Source organism: Leptonychotes weddellii, chromosome 9 (genome assembly GCF_054177405.1).
Source record: "Leptonychotes weddellii isolate Sample4059 chromosome 9, ASM5417740v2, whole genome shotgun sequence".
NCBI lineage: Eukaryota > Metazoa > Chordata > Mammalia > Carnivora > Phocidae > Leptonychotes > Leptonychotes weddellii.
The window spans coordinates 86,718,999-86,737,618 of NC_138377.1; the positions used below are offsets into that span (position 1 = coordinate 86,718,999).

The 18,620-nt window shown below is 34.0% G+C and overlaps 1 protein-coding gene across 10 annotated transcripts in view; it reads left to right on the forward strand.

Moving 5' to 3' along the window:
- The window catches only part of TCF12 (transcription factor 12), a 352,686-nt gene that overhangs the window by 282,180 nt on the left and 51,886 nt on the right, over positions 1-18,620 (forward strand). Inside the window, exons 1-2 of one of the 10 annotated variants that reach the window (XM_081831143.1) lie at positions 11,410-11,701; positions 14,315-14,470. The exons of 6 other annotated variants lie outside the window; for them this stretch is intronic. Coding sequence is in view for 3 of the 4 variants with exons in the window: in XM_081831144.1 (XP_081687270.1) it covers positions 11,633-11,701 (69 nt within the window). In the remaining variant the exon portion in view is untranslated. Of the gene's footprint in view, positions 1-11,403; positions 11,702-14,314; positions 14,471-18,620 lie in introns of those variants that run through there. 3 more of the 10 variants (XM_081831144.1, XM_081831141.1, XM_081831142.1) reach the window with 3 other exon arrangements.

An 18,620-nucleotide genomic window follows, 5' to 3' on the forward strand; every position in this document is an offset into this window, starting at 1 on the left:
CTCTAAACATAAAAGTTTCATATGAAACTTAAGAGAATCTTCCATCCCGTGACTAGAAAAATCATTTTTTCAGTGTTAATATTTATAAATTTAAGTGAATATTTATGGCTTATTTAGTTCCCCTTTTAGCTTTATGATGGCTAGTATTAATAAGAAACAATAAGTAATAAAACTCTTACCAAGTTTTCTGACTTGTGCTTCATAATTTTTTTAAACTATATAACTTGATATTATTTGAAATCAAGTTATTTTTTTCAACATCACCAAAGATATTTGTATATTTTAAAGATTTTTTTTTGATATTTGTATATTTTAAAACCCAGTAATTTAAATAAGAATTAGAAATGCTTTGACACTTTAGTGTCAAAATGGGCTCCATTTACTAGATCTCCAGTAAGTGGAATATGGATCCATTCTATTAAAGTCAGTAAATTTATATTAAGTGCTTATTATAGTGAAGAATTATTTTAGGCTTTATGGATTTAAGTATGAATAAAGCATGGACATTTGTACCCTGTCTTCACGATGCTTATAGTCAAAACATAACTTTGACCTGTGGAAAGAAGTAATTTTGCCCTCTGGGCACATCCAGGAAATGCTTTTTGAATTAAATTAAAAGGATAAAAATAAATACTGTAAGGCCATTATTTTATGTTATCTATAATAGGGAACATCATCTGTTAATGACTTCCTGCCCCAAGCTGTACTTTTCAACTTCCTCCTACTCCAGCTATTCAAATCATCAAAAATATGTTAACTTCTTTCCTTTGTATAAGAAACTGAATTATTTGTCCTACTTTTTCTCCTCATTTATGCAGTTAGCTCCTGGTTATATACAATAGTAGGAGTAAATTTGTGGGGGCGGGGGAAGGTAAATTACAGGTAATTCAGCCATTACTCTACAGTGCACCAGGATTGACCTAACAAACAATATAGGGTCATGATCCTCATGTGACAGAGGAGTATGGAAAACCAGAATACAGGAAACCTATTCCTAAAGGGAAAAAGTTATGGTTTCACTGACATAAAAGTGAAACAATGATTATCTTCCCATACTAAATTCCTCATACTAAAATTATCTTCAGAAATTAGACCATTTGTCATCACCTGTTGCTATCATTATTGTCCAGGCCCACCTTTATTTCTTTCCTGAATTATGGCAACATCTTCCCAACTAGTCTTCAGTTTTCCTTCATTTTTTTTTAACACAGGAAGATACTTTTAAAATCTAAATCAGATGATATTCTTCTGTTCAAAATCCTCCAATAGCATTTCTTACCACTCTAAAACCAAAGTCCTTAAAATGGCCTTCAAGACCCTTCTGATCTGACCCCTACTAACTCCCAGATATCATATTCCACTAATTTACCCATCTACCCACACACTTGCCCTTTTTTACTGCTCCTTAAAGATATCAAGCCTGCCTTGGGGCCTTTGCATTTACTCTTTTCTCTACCAGAGCATACCTCACTTAGTATCCACATAGTTTTCTCACCTACTTTTCTCTTTGATCATATATCACTTTATTGCTGGGGATCTTTCCTGACCATCCTACATAAAATGGCAACATGTCTCCATCACCCCCCCTTTTCTGACCTGCTGTATTTTTCTCTATAACACCTATTACTCTCTGAAATGCTAGAATTTGTTTATCTGTCTCAACCAAGAGAAACTTGATAAGGCAGGAGTTTTCTGTATGTTGTTTATTGCTATATCTGCAGCACCTAGGTGCATAATAGATGCTCAGTGAATACTTGTTGAATAAATGAACAAAGTCGAACGATCTGCAATATAGCCATGGCTCTTCTTTCATCCTGGACCATGCTCAGCTGAGTTGCCTCAGAAGGCATAAACAACATACTGGGTAATCTGAAAATAATATATCCTTCAAGATGAACTAGGTATATTTTATCCATCTATAAGTGTTTAACATGCTTAAACTTTGTAAAAAGCTTTTCAAGGAGGAAAAGAAAATCTCCACAATTTTTTATCAGAAAAGTGGAAGTCTTTTCAGTGGCAAAGATCACTGAAATTCTTTCCATTTATATAGACTTAGTCTTTACCTCTGTTAGATATATTAGAGTTAGGAAGATCTGCATTTGGTTTTCCATGTGAGGTCTCAGAATTTGATAGTTGTGTTCTTATATTCAAATGACCTTTATTCCAATTTTAACAGCAATAATAGTTTGAACCTTTATATATATTTATGTTTTATATATAATATATCCATTATTTTCATCTGAAATAACCAATGTTAGGGTAAACGAGTGTTCTCAAGATCACACACTCGTAAAGGTACTATGGTATTGCTACCTGCTTTTCACTCTTTACTTTCCTATTGTACCTAGTAAACTTTCCAGCCTACCTGTTTACTACAGAATATACCTTTGTTTATAATCCACATAACAATCTCTTTTATTGATCTACTAAATTCTCCAGCCAAAAGACACAAAGAAGCAACTCATAGGCCCAAAATTCTTTATTACAAAATAGAGCAGGAGCCACAGCCTACGTAATTACCATAGGCTCCCCATTGACTCCCTAACTTTTTGTTGCTTGCTAAAATTATAACAAACCATCTTTGTAGAGGCCTACATGTTTATTTGAAGGGCATAGCCAAAAATCTTTTTTTGACACATGATGCTGTGTCAAACATAAAATGTCTGGCATGTAGATCAAATTGTATATTACTGAGAAATCAAAATTGTGGGGCTCCTGGCCAGCTCAGTTGGTGAAGCGTATGCTCTTGATCTCGGGGTTGTGAGTTCCAGCCCCATGTTGGGTGTAGAGATTACTTAAAAATAAAATCTTAAAAAAAAAAAAATCAAAATTGATACTGAGCTAATTAAACAATGACAAAGTTAGATAAGAGCGGTTACCTACTGGTAAGATGTTAACCCTCTTTTTTTTTTTTTTTTACCATTTTGTTTTAGACACTACATAGCTATTTAAAAAGATGTTAGTTTTATCCTTTTTTAAAGATTTATTCATTCGTTTGAGAGAGAGAGCACAAGCAGGGCGGAGTAGGGGGCGAGAGAATCTCAAGTAGACTCCACGCTGAGCATGGAGCCCGACATGGGGCTCAATCTTACAACCCTGAGATCACGACCTAAGCCAAAACCAGGAGTTGGATGCTTAAATGACTGCACCACCCAGGCACCCCAAAAGATGTTAGTTTTAAGTGAAAATATATAACTAACCCCTTATAAAGATACTTCATATGCTAGCATAAATGTTATTAGAATATAAAGCATTTAGATTTAGCTTGGGACTAAGAAGTTGTAATAATGTTTTTGGATTCCCTTTTGGACCAACCTTTCATTTCATGTAAGGCTTTTAAGCTTTTAATTATGCCACTCACAGATAGAGTTATAAAAATACAATTTAAGATTGGTGTGGACAGTGGGTCTCATCTCTGCCAGTGAATCACAGCCCTGGGTCTTCAAAAATAGTAATACAAGATGTAAAATATTTCAAAAAAACCTAACATTGTGTAGTTTACTGAAATAAAATTATCCATGGTCTGTAAAACATCACATTTCTTTCACTAGAGTGATTTAAGCCCAGCATGGCAAAATTTCATTTCCCTTTTAATCAGAAGTTCTGAATGAAAGTTACATGGCGGGGTGCCTGGGTGGCTCAGTTGGTTAAGCAACTGCCTTCGGCTCAGGTCATGATCCTGGAGTCCCGGGATCGAGTCCCACATCGGGCTCCCTGCTCGGCGGGGAGTCTGCTTCTCCCTCTGATCCTCCCCCTCTCATGCTTTCTGTCTCCCATTCTCTCTCAGATAAATAAATAAAATCTTTAAAAAAAGAAAGTTACATGGCTTTGTTATCTTTTTTAACAGGGAAAAGTATTTGTTATAATTTAATAAAAAAAATCGAGAGACAAAAATCTTTCAAAATAGGAATTCAGTGTTTTTGGGTGGAGTAGATAATAAAAGGTTTTATTGGTGGTGAAATGGCTAGGACATCTTTGGCCTAATTTAATGCCTACACTTTGCAGAAATGGAAACTTAGACTCAGGGAAATGCAATGTCCTACCCTAAGCTCCCATACCTTCTAAGAGAGCTAAAACCTGGATCCCTATCTCCTGACTCCTAGTCCAGTGCTCTTTTTCATTATATGGTATGACTCCAGGTGTTTGGAACCTGAGCAGACTAACTCACATTACAGAGTACTAATGATCGGGAGAATATTTCTGCCATATTATATGCACTTGTAATATAGATACTGTTGACCTTAATAATAAAAGTTATTTTACCAGCAAAAATGAGTTTATTTGGGAGTAACAGAGAATTGCAATTCAGGACAAACGAATTATGGCAAAACCATAGGTAAGTCCAACTAAGGAGAGGAATGTTACTTCAGGGAGAAAAAGTTGGGAAGGTTGTTTTGAAGCAAAGCCCCTTAGAGAAAAGCACGTGTTCAGGGTAAAGATGTTTCTCATCGACGAGCTGCGGAGGTAGTTTCTTGTAGGAAATGCAATATAAGTCTTTCCCTGTTGGGCCCTGTAATTGATCATTTTTTCCAGTTGAGGATTCTTCTGTTAGGGGTCTATAATTGACAAACCTTCTTGTAATTGACATTGACTGGTATAGCTCCCCTTCCAGCCTCCACTCACTTTAGTGAGGTTTCCTTTTTTAATAGTTTTCACAGTACTTAGAACAAGTAACTTAAGAGGTTTCTTCTTTCAAAGTTTTGTGTCTGTTTCCCGGTCTGTCTGATAAAGGACACTTGTTGTTGGGGTGGCATTATTGCTTTCCCAGTGAAGTTTTGTTTTGTTTTGCTTTGTCCTGTGTTGAACTGACACAATCTCTTATTTCCTCCCCAGTTTATTATTCCCTTCTCAGATGTGTTTTCAAAATGAAGTATTATTTGACTTTTGTTGAGAATGGTCACCAGAATTTAATAGTAAGAAACCATTCTTTTTAAGATAGGTTTTTCCATAAATTCAGGATCTGGGTGACTTCTTCCAGTGACTATATGATTACTTGATTACAGATATGAGGCAGGATGATTTGGTAGACTCTAAATATTTAATTAATTATAGATATGAAGTATTTAAAAATTACTACCACGAACAAGAATTTTTACTGAAACACAAAACATAAATTGGGGCCAGAAATAGTTTAATGTATAAATTACCTAAAGCTTTAGTTGCAGATTCTTGAAATGGCTGTGGGCTAAAATGCAGGTGTTACTTTTGGTCTCTTTAAAAATAAAATAAGACGTAGTATCTTGTTGCTGTTCCATTTCTCATAAATTGAAAGGATCTAGTGCTTTCCAACTCAGAAGAAAAAAACTGCAGAAGAAACAAAAAAATCATGTGGCACTTTCTCTAAGTGAGAGCTAACTTAACCCAAGACCAAGTTGTTTACGTTTTACAGATGATTTTATTTTTTTTTAAGATTTTATTTATTTATTTATTAGAGAGTGAGAGAGAGAGAGAGAAACAGCATGAGAGGGGAGAGGGTCAGAGGGAGAAGCAGGCTCCCCGCTGAGCTGGGACCCTGATGTGGGACTCGATCCCAGGACTCCGGGATCATGACCTGAGCCGAAGGCAGTTGCTTAACCAACTGGGCCACCCAGGCGCCCCTACAGATGATTTTAAATAATAGCTTTGTTTGCTTACAGTTCTGTTGTTGGGTTGCCTAATAAGTCAGTAGTGAAAAACTTTGTCTTGAAAGCTCTTCAGAAGCACTGGTTTACTGAGGAATTTAAAAACCTAGGTGTCCTTCATCATTTTTTTTACGTGCACACACACCGTTAGGCAGTCCTATGATTATAGAGCCATCTGCAGGAAAATTATCAAGTTGCAACATAGCTAATGATTCTCTTACCATGTTATTTCAAGTGGCAAATGAGAAGTGACAAACTGCAATTCATGTGGGGAAAGAAATGGACAGCCAAGAGATGTAGGAATTACCAGGGAGGGGGGATCCCCTCCTTTAATTTTTCAAAGAAAACTGCTTTGTCATAGTGAGTTTGTGATCAAAAGAAACATGCAATTTGCTTCAGGTTTTACATATTCTCAGTAATTACAGTTCTAGCTCACTTGAAGGGTGTCTAATGATAGCCTTTGAGAGGCTTTGTATGATCTGTCCGCTCTTTTCGTATTGATATCAGGAGGATACTATTTATTTACCCCAAAAAGAGATTTATTTGCTTTCTCCTCCAGGAGTTATAGTTGTTTTTACACATCCTCATTATACTCATATGGTTGTCAAAAGAGGATTTAAACAAGTGTTCTTTTGCCCTATAAATGCATATATATAACTGATTCTTACCACTGGCTATACAGATAGTTGTTTTCTATTTTGTTAATCATTAAGCATCTGTAAAACTCAAGTTAGACTTGAGATTTTTGTAAAGAAGCAATAAGAAATCTGATGTTCTCTGTCTGAGACAGGTAATATGATTTGTGAACTTCAGCATTGTTTTTACTCTGCTCTGAGAAGTGTATGTTTACACGTGTGTTGATGCTCCTCATATCCAACCAATATCAAAATAAACTGTGTACCAGTATTCGGACCAATCTAAAATATCATCCACTATAAGTCTGATTATTATTTGGTTTGGCTAAGATTTAGGTACTCAAAATTAAGGCATAATTGGAATGATTTTTTCAGAGTATCACCTGAGTAAAAAACACAAAATAAAGTCTTTGATTTTTAAGATTTTCATACAGTGGAAAACAGTATTTGGAAGCCTCTTTACTGATTGAATGGTATCAGCAAAAATAGAGTGATGTTGTTGTATTAGAAGATGCCTTATATGATTTCACATCAATAGCATTAGCTTTAAATAATATGCATTGAATGTTAATCGGTTGGTTTGAGAGAGATGCATTATTTTTTTTAAGATTATTTATTTGAGAGAGAGAGAGAGCACAAGCTCTCAGAGGGAGAGGGAGCCTGATGTGGGGCTCGATCCCAGGACCCCGTGATCATGACTTGAGCTGAATGCAGACACTTAACCAACTAAGCCACCCAGGTGCCCTGAGAGAGAGATGTATTATTTTGCTAGAGTTTTATATTCTTGTTTTCTCTTTTGCAAAGGTAAATTTTCTAAATTGTGAGGGTTTTAGAAAAAGACCAGAAGCAACTTCCTGAACACTTAGGAATGACTTTAGTAACAAGCAGCATATACTAGAAAAATCTACAATATAATGTTCACATATAAAACCTGGTATTGTGGTGTCTGATTTAGTTAGCCAGGCTAACTGCCAGAAAGTCCCTATCTAGTAGACTTTTCGAAAACATCTTTTCCTAAATCTTCAGTAAAGAAGTAAAATTGCTTAGGCAAAGTACATCTCTCTACAAGCTAAATAAGGCAGAGGAGGCATTGGGGAAGGGTCTTTTGCTTTTAATCTGCCCACTTGTAGATTCTATCACTTACTATCCCTCTTAAACCTATCCTCACCCACCACCTCCCTTGCATCCAATAATTTATTAGTTATTTACTGAGTTTCATGCTTAGGAAAACACAGAGCTCATTTGTGGAATTATTCACATGTGAACTTTGTTTGGCTTCATTTATCACTCTGAAAGTCTTATTTTCCAGGAATTGATTCACTTAGAAATAATGTTGAAACTTTTCACGAGGAATCTTCTAACAGGTTTTAGATTTACTTTTCTAGCCAGATCTTCTGGCCTTTTGGGACACCAGAATGTTGCCTCCTTGTTTTAGAAAAATGTACAATAAGATTAACCATTAACTGGCCTTTATTAACTGATTAATTCAAGATGTGTAATTCAGTCCAATTAAAATTTTCTTTTGAAAACTTTTTAGAACTTTAGGTCACTGTTGAAACATTCTTGCTTAAGAATAGTTTATAAAACAGGTATGAGAGTTACAGTGATCCAAATAGGGATAAAGAAGAGCTAACAAAATAGATTAAAATAAAATATTGCATAGGTAATTCCATGAAATTTTGCATAGGTCTCCAAGGAAGATATGTCTTATTTCCCAACCAACAGAAAAATAAGAAGGAAAAAGGAAATTTTGCATGGGGGCTTGGAATTTAAACAGAAGCTGCCAGAAAGTCTCTATCTAGTAGACTTTTCGAAAACATCTTTTCCTAAATCTTCAGTAAAGAAGTAAAATTGCTTAGGTAAAATACATTATAGCTCTGTCTTATCTAGTTTACATCTGTGCTTGATGGCTGTTGGAATGACAATAAACATCACATCCTGAACCATTGAAGAAAGGGGAACTGTATTTGAAAATCGGTGAAATGCAATAATCCTCAAACCATGATCATCAGTTTGTTAATAAAAGATGTATGGCTCCAAGTCATATTCTTTTCAGGGTTTTGTGACATTTTCATTAATCATGTTGCCCATGTGTACAGAAATGCCCATTTTGTTATAAAACTTGGTGATTGTTTAGATTATTAGACGAGGTAGCATGAATATTAAGTTAGATCACATCATCTTAGAATAACACATAAGTGATTACATAGAATTGTTGGTGGAAACAATCCAGGATAAAAAGTGCAGGACAGTTCAGAGCTCCTGTGCAGACTGCACGTCTGTCTGAAATCAGGTTTAAAAAGTGGCCCTGTCTCCAGCTGACTCGTTTTGTCAGACTGAGTCACAGGATTAACCCTTGACATGTTCCTTTAAAAAAAAAAAAAAAAGGCAAAGATTAAACAACTGCATGCACTAGAGCAGCACTTGATCCATCTATATGCCTTTTTTTCCTGTAATATGATTCTTCTTAAGAAAAAAAATTGTGCTGCAGCTGTTGCATAGATTAAATTAGAATTTTTCAAAAAATATTTTTGAGGAAGGGAAAAAAGACAACATAAAAGATCATTTGTAATTGTGATAAAGAAAATAACAATCTATGTCAACCAGTTGTAGTTTTTTCAGGGTAAGGCCGACTTCAAAAAAATATGTGGGGGTAACAAAAGACCTTGCCATAACACACAAGTAGATTATGGGAATATTTTATTTAGATTACCACTGTTTTCTTGATGACTGTGTTTGAAAAATTAGTTTAATGTCATATATATGTAGATCTCTCTAAGTTTCTGCTTCTTCCTTCAGTTTAGGCAGTAGTGTATACCAAGTGCATATGTTGTGTACTGGGGAAGAGGAAGGTGTCTTAAATACATGTGTATGGATTTTGTATCTCTGTTTTTGAAAGCAGGAATGAAAAGGAGAAGCAAAAACTTTTAATTACTCAACTCTGTTTAGAAACTATTATGTTTCACATTCAGGTTTCAGCTTTAATAGCAAACTTCTCCAGTTGCTTAATAAACTACTTTAGAACAGTAGAAGATTATAGTGTCTGACTTTACTCTGAACTGGTTTTTTTTGCCTGAATATTTGTTTATTCCTTTCAGAGTATCATACAGTTGTATCTAAAATAAAGAACTGATGGTGAAATACTGAAATTTTCATTGTGCTTTAATAGCCAAGATTGTATAGTTGGGTTTACTTTATATTGTTTGTTTTATCAGACAAAATAGTACTCTTTTCTGGCAAGCCCCAGAGAAATGAGCCTTAACTACTGTAAGTGGGTTTTGTTGTTGTTGTTACCAATATATAAAAGTTGTCTCAAGTTGGAGCAATGATTATAGGAAGAAAATGTTCAAGTATTTTCAGTGTTTTGTGGCTTCCCTCTTTTCCTCCTCAATTTCTATTCAAAAGTAAATTTTTAAATTTTTAGTCATTAAGAGAAAAAGGAAATTTTATTTTAGATGATCAATTTCCCATCTTTTTTTTTTTTTTTAAGAGTAGCTGTTCTTGTCAGAGAACGACTATATCTATGAAAGAGTAAAATTTACTTGAATGGTTTTAAGGCTTGGCATTGTTAATTGTAAATCAAAGCTTTTTACACAGTGCTCTAAGGATTGAAATGGGTCTTTGTGGTCTCTCAGGAGGGAGGAAGTTACAAACCACTCTGCAGACTGGCATTTTAATAGTCTGCTGTACAGTGATGTTCTTTTGCAGCTGCTGCTTAGTCTTTTCTGTATCTGGAGAATGTGGGGAGGTTTTATTGTTACTCCGATACCATCAGCTTTTAAACATTGTGAAGTTAGCTGGCCTTATTGTCTGATCTGGTTTTATTACTATAATTTGATCAGTATGTTTCATAAGAATGGGTTGGGTTTTTTGTTTATTTTTTGCCCTCTTATTGAATGTTTCTGTAATATTTTTTAGAAGAGCTCTGCTTCATGAAAGGTGCCTTAAAAAAAGGTGATGTGCCCCTTTTTGCAGCTTGTTAACTCTCCTCTGATTGGCACAGTTTTGTTAGAACCTGCAAGGCCCAGGGAGAAGAGAGAGTAATACAAAGAGGTTTTGATGGGGAGAAAGGAGATAAATGTTTCTATTTTGTTTCTCTGAGTTAGAATCCAGACAAATGAAAAAGACAAATTGAAAATTTTTTAAATAACAAAATAATATGTGGGAGAAATATGTATTTGCAGACAGTGTCTAAAACCTTTTGATTTATAAGTGTAATAAAATGTTTAAGTCTATGAGACATTTATTTTCCTATATCTTATTTTTCCTTTTTGAGAAATCTGAGCATTAACATAAAAATATGAATATAAAAAGTATTCTTTAAGAACAGTAATGAACTTGGAGGAAAGACATCTAAGAACCTTTTTTGGTTTATCAGCTATAGTGCACATTTTGTCTGTTATACACACCAGCCTTTCATACTTTTATGTAAGGGAAAACAAAACTACTACTATTTAACTACTGAATTGCTTTTACATATTAGATGGTCTAGAAGAGTGTAGTCCATTATAAACTTTTAACTGGTGTTGTGAATGAGAAATTTAAGGAGATTTATAACTGAAAATCTGTATTATTAAATAGGTCTGAAAAAAACAGGTCTGTTTTTTAAAACGTTTATTTTCAAGATAATTTTTTAAGTTTTTGTACTGAACTTTTTCATGAAATGTGCTCCTTTCAACATTTTTTTCAATATGATTTTTATAACTTAAAAAAAATTATGATTTGTTCTAGCTAGTTAAGAGGTACTTACGTGATGGGTCTGCTTTCTCCAGGAAGTGATTTTGTACAAGGCTTAACTGTCTAGATCCCTCTTGTTACACATGATTCAGTGTTTCCAATTCCTGATAGCTTGATCATGTGTTTATCAAAGTTGGAAGCAACTTTAGACCAGGCCAGATGGTAATGTTGCTAGAGGTATAGCAAGCTGGGTTTCCCTGCCACCTGTACTCTAATTTAATTAAAACTAAAAACAGATTAAGAGATGTCAGTTTGCCTTTCTTTGAGAGAGGGAGGTATATATCATATATATGACAAAATTAACAATTTCTTGGGATATTTATCTCTGGGACACTCTCTCTCTTTTCATTATTTAACATTACTAAGTAACTTGTTTTTTTTTTAAATACCCAAACTTTGTCTTATTGGTATCCTCCACCAATGCAAGGACTTGATAGAAATTGAAAGAGGTTACTTACAGCAGAAACCCTCCCTCTCTGCTCTGTGAGTTGGTTCAGTCCTATTTTGCATAAGTTCCTTTTGAGTAGATCCATGTGTGGATGCATAGTGCTGAAGACTTAACTCTGTTTGGCTGTGTGGATGTATGTCTTGGAGAGAAGCTGTGTGCATTAGCTGCAAACTAACATTTTCAAAATCAACATGTATTGTGCTTATCCTGTCCCTGGAATGGGCAGCAATTCTTTGATGTATTACTACAATGGGAAAACGGTAAGTCTTTTTCTTTGTTCATATAGCTTCTAACTGGCTTATTTAATGGAAAACAGTGTAGATTAATTGCTTTTTACTAAAACCTGTGAGGTTTTATCATTTTCTGCAATACATTTAAACTGTGTATTTCTTTGTAAGTAGTGTCAGTAAAGTTGCCTTTGACACTGTTACTCAATAGTTGTTGGCTTTTATTTTTAAAATAGGATAGAAAATAAACCTGAATTTCTGAGTTACTATTTTTAATCCCTGATGTCTTTACTAGCAGTGAGCTTAAAAGTACATATTTTTCAATGTTTTTTTATATTGTAAACATATAACATATATAAAACACATACACTCACAGAGAGAGAGGATTGTTTGATGCTTTGTAGATAGAAGGGAAAGATGAAAGTCATCTTGGATATTCATAAAAATAACAAGTATGAAGCTCTGGGAATGATTAGGGAAGCAGTCAGCTAGTGAGGGCCATATTTCCTGTTTGGAGTTTCAGGTCCAGAGCCTGACTTTACTGGGATACCATCTGTTTCCAATCAAACCAGAATTTTGACCCTGTACAGATTCATAAAATAAATCACCATTTTTCAAAGAATGCATTTAAACATTTTCCAAAGAATGTATTTCTGGTCAATTTATAGCACATGGTTAGATGTTTTAAAATAATACCTTTCTGTGTGGCTAAGCAAGACTTTTCTGTTCTTTAATTACTTAATATTATTTAGAATGTTTCTACAAAAGTATCTTTAAGTCAGAGGATTTTGTATATTCTAAAAGTGAACTTCACTGGAAGATTAGGAGTTATCCTTATAATTGATAAACGTAGTAAAAATGTTATACTAGTGAATAACAATCTTGGGTTTATGTCAGAAATTCAGGATTTTCCTCCTCAATCTTTACAAAAAAAATTTTTCCCTCAAGTGTCTTTTTAAATACATATCTGACTTTAGTGATATTTTTTTTGGTCGGGAGTAGAGGCATTTTTAATGCTTTAATGAAAATGTTTTCAAGTAGCATATGATTCTAACCAGGGTACGTGAGAACTAATGAAAGCACTTTTTCATTCTCTGACTGCTTTGGGAAGGCCTCTTTGGACTCTGTTAGCATTTGGTTGTTAACTTTTGGGTAAGCTTTCTTAATAGATGATAATCAAGCCAGAATATCCTAAACTTATTAAAAAGTATCTGTTCCCACTAGCCATATAAGCAGAGCTTTGGAAAATGTGAGAGGTAGATTTAGATGGGGAATATAAGTGAAATTACTTGATCTCTATATAGCTTCCTTGCTAACTGTATTTAAAATGTGAAAATACTTTTATGTCCAATTCTGAGTAAAATAGTCATTTTGAAGATTGTGTGTGTGTGTGTCTGTCTGTGAGTTCAGGAAAATTAATTATACAGGGCCTCTGAAGCAGAGAGACTGTAACTCAAATTGAGTTTAGATTTTATTCTTTCGAGAGCACAGATCACTCTGTTACAACATTTCTCTTTGTTCTACATTGGGTTGGGGGCAGGGGACAGCTTTGATGGTATTAAGTATTTCCAGACTTATGGTAGATGACATAGCTGGTATGATAGAGAAGTGTAGCCTGAAAATTGATAGCCTGTGCCCGATATAGGTCAAAGGTGACTTCTGTGTTCTTGAAAAATGCATAAATAGCTGATATATTGCTTAGTCCTCTGGATCATAAGGCCCTAGTCTTAATGTATTTTCTTATATGTATTTTATTTTTACCACCTCTAGTTTTTTTTTATTCTCTTACAACTCTTCAATAAGAACATGATGTAGTATGTAATTACATTATCCAGAAACTATGTGAATGCCTCATTTTTCTGTATATTTTGGGGGATGTCTACCCATCATGGTAAAAACTGGTGCTTTAACTTAAAATTTCCAGACTCTAAGTGAAATATACTTCCTTACTTCAGTTATGGAATTTTTATATAATCCTCATAGTGAACAGGTTAAATTTAAGCTCACTCTTTAATCCTACCTTACATTTTATTTTAGTTGATAGGGCAGATTAATAGTTTGAAATGCTGACAAGTTCCCATTGATTTCATTTTTAAGATCCCTTTGTGGGTATTAGGGAGCAAGAAATCCTAAATGGTACTGGTCTTAAAATACTTTCTCTTTTTTTTCCGGTTTTTATTTTTAAATTTTCAAGTTGGTTTCATGTATTTAAGGATGGTTGAGATATTTTAACAATAAGACTGAGTAGTCTCTAGCAAAAAACAGATTAATGAGCGAAGAGGCTTTCTGTATTTTATTATTTAAGATTTGTGATCGTATTATATTGTTGGAAATATAACAGGCTTGGGCATCTATATGCAGAAAAGCAAAGCCAAAATATTAACCCTGTTTTTCCCACTATTTGAAAAGAGAAGGGGTTAATGATCTGTATCATATATAGCCTTTGTGTGGTTGTATTCTGTAACATACTGTAAAATATTAATATGTGTTTATCATAAACGGAAAACTGAAAACCATTTTGAATATCAATTTTGTGAGATTAAAAAATAGCAAAGAATAATGGGTTTCTGAGCTTCCTTATGTATAAAGAATTTGCCCTGCATTCAGTTTTCTCATTGATATGACTAAATTGTGTCCTTTATGCAGAAAGGTAGAAAGTCTTAGAGGTAAAGGAAGTAAAGTTTTGGGAGGAGAGGATTCCTGTTTTCTTCACCTTGAGGATTCTGGAGTTTCGGCCTTCCTCTGATCTGATCAGCCTCCATTTTCTAGGCCTTGAACTGAAGATGCTACAGAGTGTTCCAGGTATAAAAATTGCAGCAAGTACAGACATGATGCTCTTTTAATTGTATGAGGGGATTATTTTAATCTTATCAGAGACAACACAGAAATCCAAGTTTGAAACTCAAGCTTAGAAATGCATTTTTAATATTGAGCTTCTTTGGATGGAATCTGGGAAAGAAGAGACAGGAACTAACATGATTATAAGAGCTACTCTGTCAGGAGCTATAGTGAGGGCTTTATGTTGACCTCATTTAACTCTCACAACCACTCTGTCATTTAGTTGTTACTGTCATTCTTTTATAAATAAGGAAAATGAAGTTCAGGGAAGTTAAGTAACTTGCTCAAGCCCCACCCAGTTAGTAAGTGCTGAGGTCAGAATTGAACCCAGATCTCTCTCCCAAGAGCAGGTTTTCCCAAGGGCAAGTTAACTAGCCTCCATAGCAAAGGGCCAGACTTCATTTATCCTTACTATAATTTGTATCAAAATATACTACACTGGAAAGAAAATGAAACTGAGGAAAACAGGAGGCCATTCTTATAAATACTTAATGTATTTTGCATAAGTGATGAGACTAACAGTTTTATGAATGCAGATTGATGTGGTCAGTCAAGCAGATTTTTATTAGTTTCTGTTTAAGATGAAGAGCTTTAAACCAGATTTGTTTAAGAACTCAGGAAATCAGACTAGCGTGGTCTCCTCTTCTAATAGAACCCATAGTACTGAAAATTGGTTTAGCCAGGGTTTTGGCACCTGACTGCCCACGTAGTTTGTATTTTCATAAGAATTAGAGTAGGAAGTAGCTAAAATTTCATTGTAAATACATCTAAGCCTTATGTTGCAAATAAACATTATCAGTTAATAAAAGCACAGAAACCAACGTGAAAGTATATAGAGCTACATTTCAGTTCCCTTGGGGATTTATTGCTAATTAACATGAGAGAAGAAAGTACAAGTAAATTAATTCAAATTTCCAGCTTGTCTGTGGGCCCAGTAGAGTTAAACCTAATATTTGTATGATGAGGAAAACATGAATTAATTTAAGAATTCTGTGAAGATACAATGCTAACGACATAGAATGTCAAGGACTTTAGCTTAAATCTACTTTGATTTTTCTCCCCTTTACCAAAACTATCTTGAGACTATATTCTAGATATAAATCCAAGGATTTTTTTTTTCCCCTTAATTTGTGGGCAGAATACCAAGGAGTGTAAAACTGCAGCCGTTGCCAGGAGATTATGTCGTCACTGGTCAGCTTTATTAATGTTTTAGAAAGAAATTTATATCCCTTTCCACTAGTTCATGAATGTGTTGAAGAAAGAGATCAAGTTCTGTATTGTTGGATCTCAATTTCTTTAAAATGTAGGGAGCTAAGGAGTGACACTCATTGATTTGTTTAGTATATTATCCTAGCATACAAGTTTCAAACCCAGTCCCTTAAAAATTCCATAGTTTATGTCTCAGGAAAAACTGAGATCATTATAACAATGATAGCAGTTACAATAAAGAGCTGGTGAAAAATGCCCAGTGATGTTAAGATTAATAAAAATGTGCTTGACTTCCTAAGACATTTTTCTCACAATTGAAAACCAGTAATATCCAACTATGCTTGTTAGACAGCAGAACTAGTAATTGATTTTAAGCTGCTTTGTACTGAAAACTGGAATTTTGTTTTCTTATTGTTAGGAAATTTTACTTCATTTCACCCCTACACGTCTCTGGGAATTCTTGGGAAAAGACATTGTTCCTTTTACTTATGAAACTGTTGAAAATAAAAACATGTATTTTTATCCCTTTTACAGAAATTCCAGTTGTGTTTTTAGCAGGCTAATTAGGTAAAAAGAATCCTTGACAGAGATGGTTTGTGTGTCCTTGAGTTAGTCCTTGTACCTCAGATATTTTGCGTTATGATGCCTTTGGTTTTGGTTTTTATGGTATTTGGTACTGAAACTATCCATATTTTTCCCCTTGGGCTTGGAATTACCATAAAGACTCCAGTAGTAGATTGGACTTTCTGGCAAAGTGGCAAAACTTCTATTTTTATGTAATAATAAAATATGGAAAACATTGAAATATTTATCAAATCTTCTTTCTAAGTATTCTTAGATATTGGAAAATTCTTCAATTAGACAGTGGTTTCATAGATTTATTTAAAAATTTTAATGTCTTTCTTTGGGGTTATATTTCTTTTAATTTTGCTTAGAGAAGGAACAAGGAAATTGGGAAGACCTAAATTTCAGAAACTTTAAAATTTTGCCACTTAAGTTAAAGATGCTTTGTATTTGAGTTTATACATTAGATCAGTATTCACAGAGAATAATGGACCCAAAATGATCAGAAAAATCAATAGAAAATTGTTTTTAGGAAATTTCTTGAACTTCCCTAACACCTACCTAGCACCCTTATCTGAATCAGTATAATTCTTAAAGCCAAATTTTTATTTACTCTTTTTTAAACAGCCTCTTTTTACTAAATTCAGGGCCCCCAAAATTCAGGAATAGAAACTGTTGTTTGTATTATTGTGTGAGGAACTTGGATAGGTTAATCAGCAATAACTAAAAATAAATTCTTATGGTAATTACCTAGTTTTTCTTAATTTTTAAGTGTTGACCCTTAAACATGCATATCTTAAAAATTATTGGCCCAGAGGTTTAATTACAGTTCTTAAAGATAGGATTTGACTTAGGTTGTGGTTTTCTTTTTTTCCAGTGACCTAGACTTTTTTTTCCAGGTTTTTAGGTACTCGGGTATATCTTGTGAAATTTTTATTGTTTAATAAAAAATATATATAAAAATAAGGTAAATTAAGTGGATGTTCCTGAATATAATGTTACACTTTTATTTTGAAATTATGATGGTAGGGTAAATTAGCCAAATGTTTTGTTTTGTTATCTTGGTAAGTTGATAAAGACTGTGCTAAAGATGATTTCTCTTATTATTTTAAACTTTTCACATATTGGAGGTCCATGGTAGCATGTATTACAGTGTTTAATGATACTTACTGGAATTTAAAGAAAACTGCTATTCAAATCATCTTGACCTTAGAGCTAATAGAAGCCGAAACATAATGAAATCTTGATAGTAATTACTGTGTTAGAGCATGTTCAGAAGAATGGATAAGCTCCTCCATCTTTCTTTTTTCCAAATCAGGTGAAGATGTTCCTAAATTTTTTGACAGTTTAGGCTGATTTTGGTTTTCATAGGCCTTGGAGCTTATGAGACTCCAAGAATATTTCTTTCAAAATAATTTATGCAATTCTAAACTGAGTAAGGAAAAATGATCTAAACCTATGCTGTTCAGTATAGTAACCACTAGTCACATATGACTGTTTAATTAAAGTAAAATTAAAAATTCAATTCCTCAGCTGTACTGTTCATATTTCAAGTGTTCAATAGTCACATGTAACTAACTAGTGGCTACTACATTGTATAGAACAGATGTGGAACATATTCATCATCACAGAAACCTCTATTGGATAGTGCTCATCTAAAGCATTCCTCTCATTTTCTGTGGAAGGGTATCTTAATTAAGATTTATAGCTATTCTCACATACTAAGGAAAATTCCCAACTCATCTCCTCATCATTTGGGACATTTAAAAATACCAGCCACCACACAGGCTATGGATCTATTTTTAAAGGCATGGGGAGTGACATCGTCTTTTAACCCATCACTGGATGTGACAAGATTTAAAAAAACAGAAACAAAATGAAAAAGGAAAACCTTTTTAGCAAAAGCTACTACTTCTTTGCATCTTTTCTCAATAACTATCAGAAAATCATTATGGCTCCCTGCCTGACAGGGATGTTTCCAGTATTAATCACAGGAGGTACGCATTGAAATCAAGAACACAGTGCACAGCTCCAGCCTTTAGAGCTAAACAGAGAATGATCTGCTCTGAATATGGAGTTATCCATATGACTAAACTGAATCATCCAAGCAAGTAAAAAGGAATGTTTTTGTTAACTTGACTTCAATTGGTTGAATGAGCTAAAACATCCCAAGGATAATTGTGTAATCACTGTAAAGAGTAATTATAAATATTCATCCCTGAAGTGCTCTGTCACTCTTAAAAAGTACGTTTGGGTAGGATGAGATGAGGACGTTAGAGATACTGATGTGGATTCGTTCTGTTCAGCCAGACTTAACAGGGACGTATCTTAGATTTTCAGT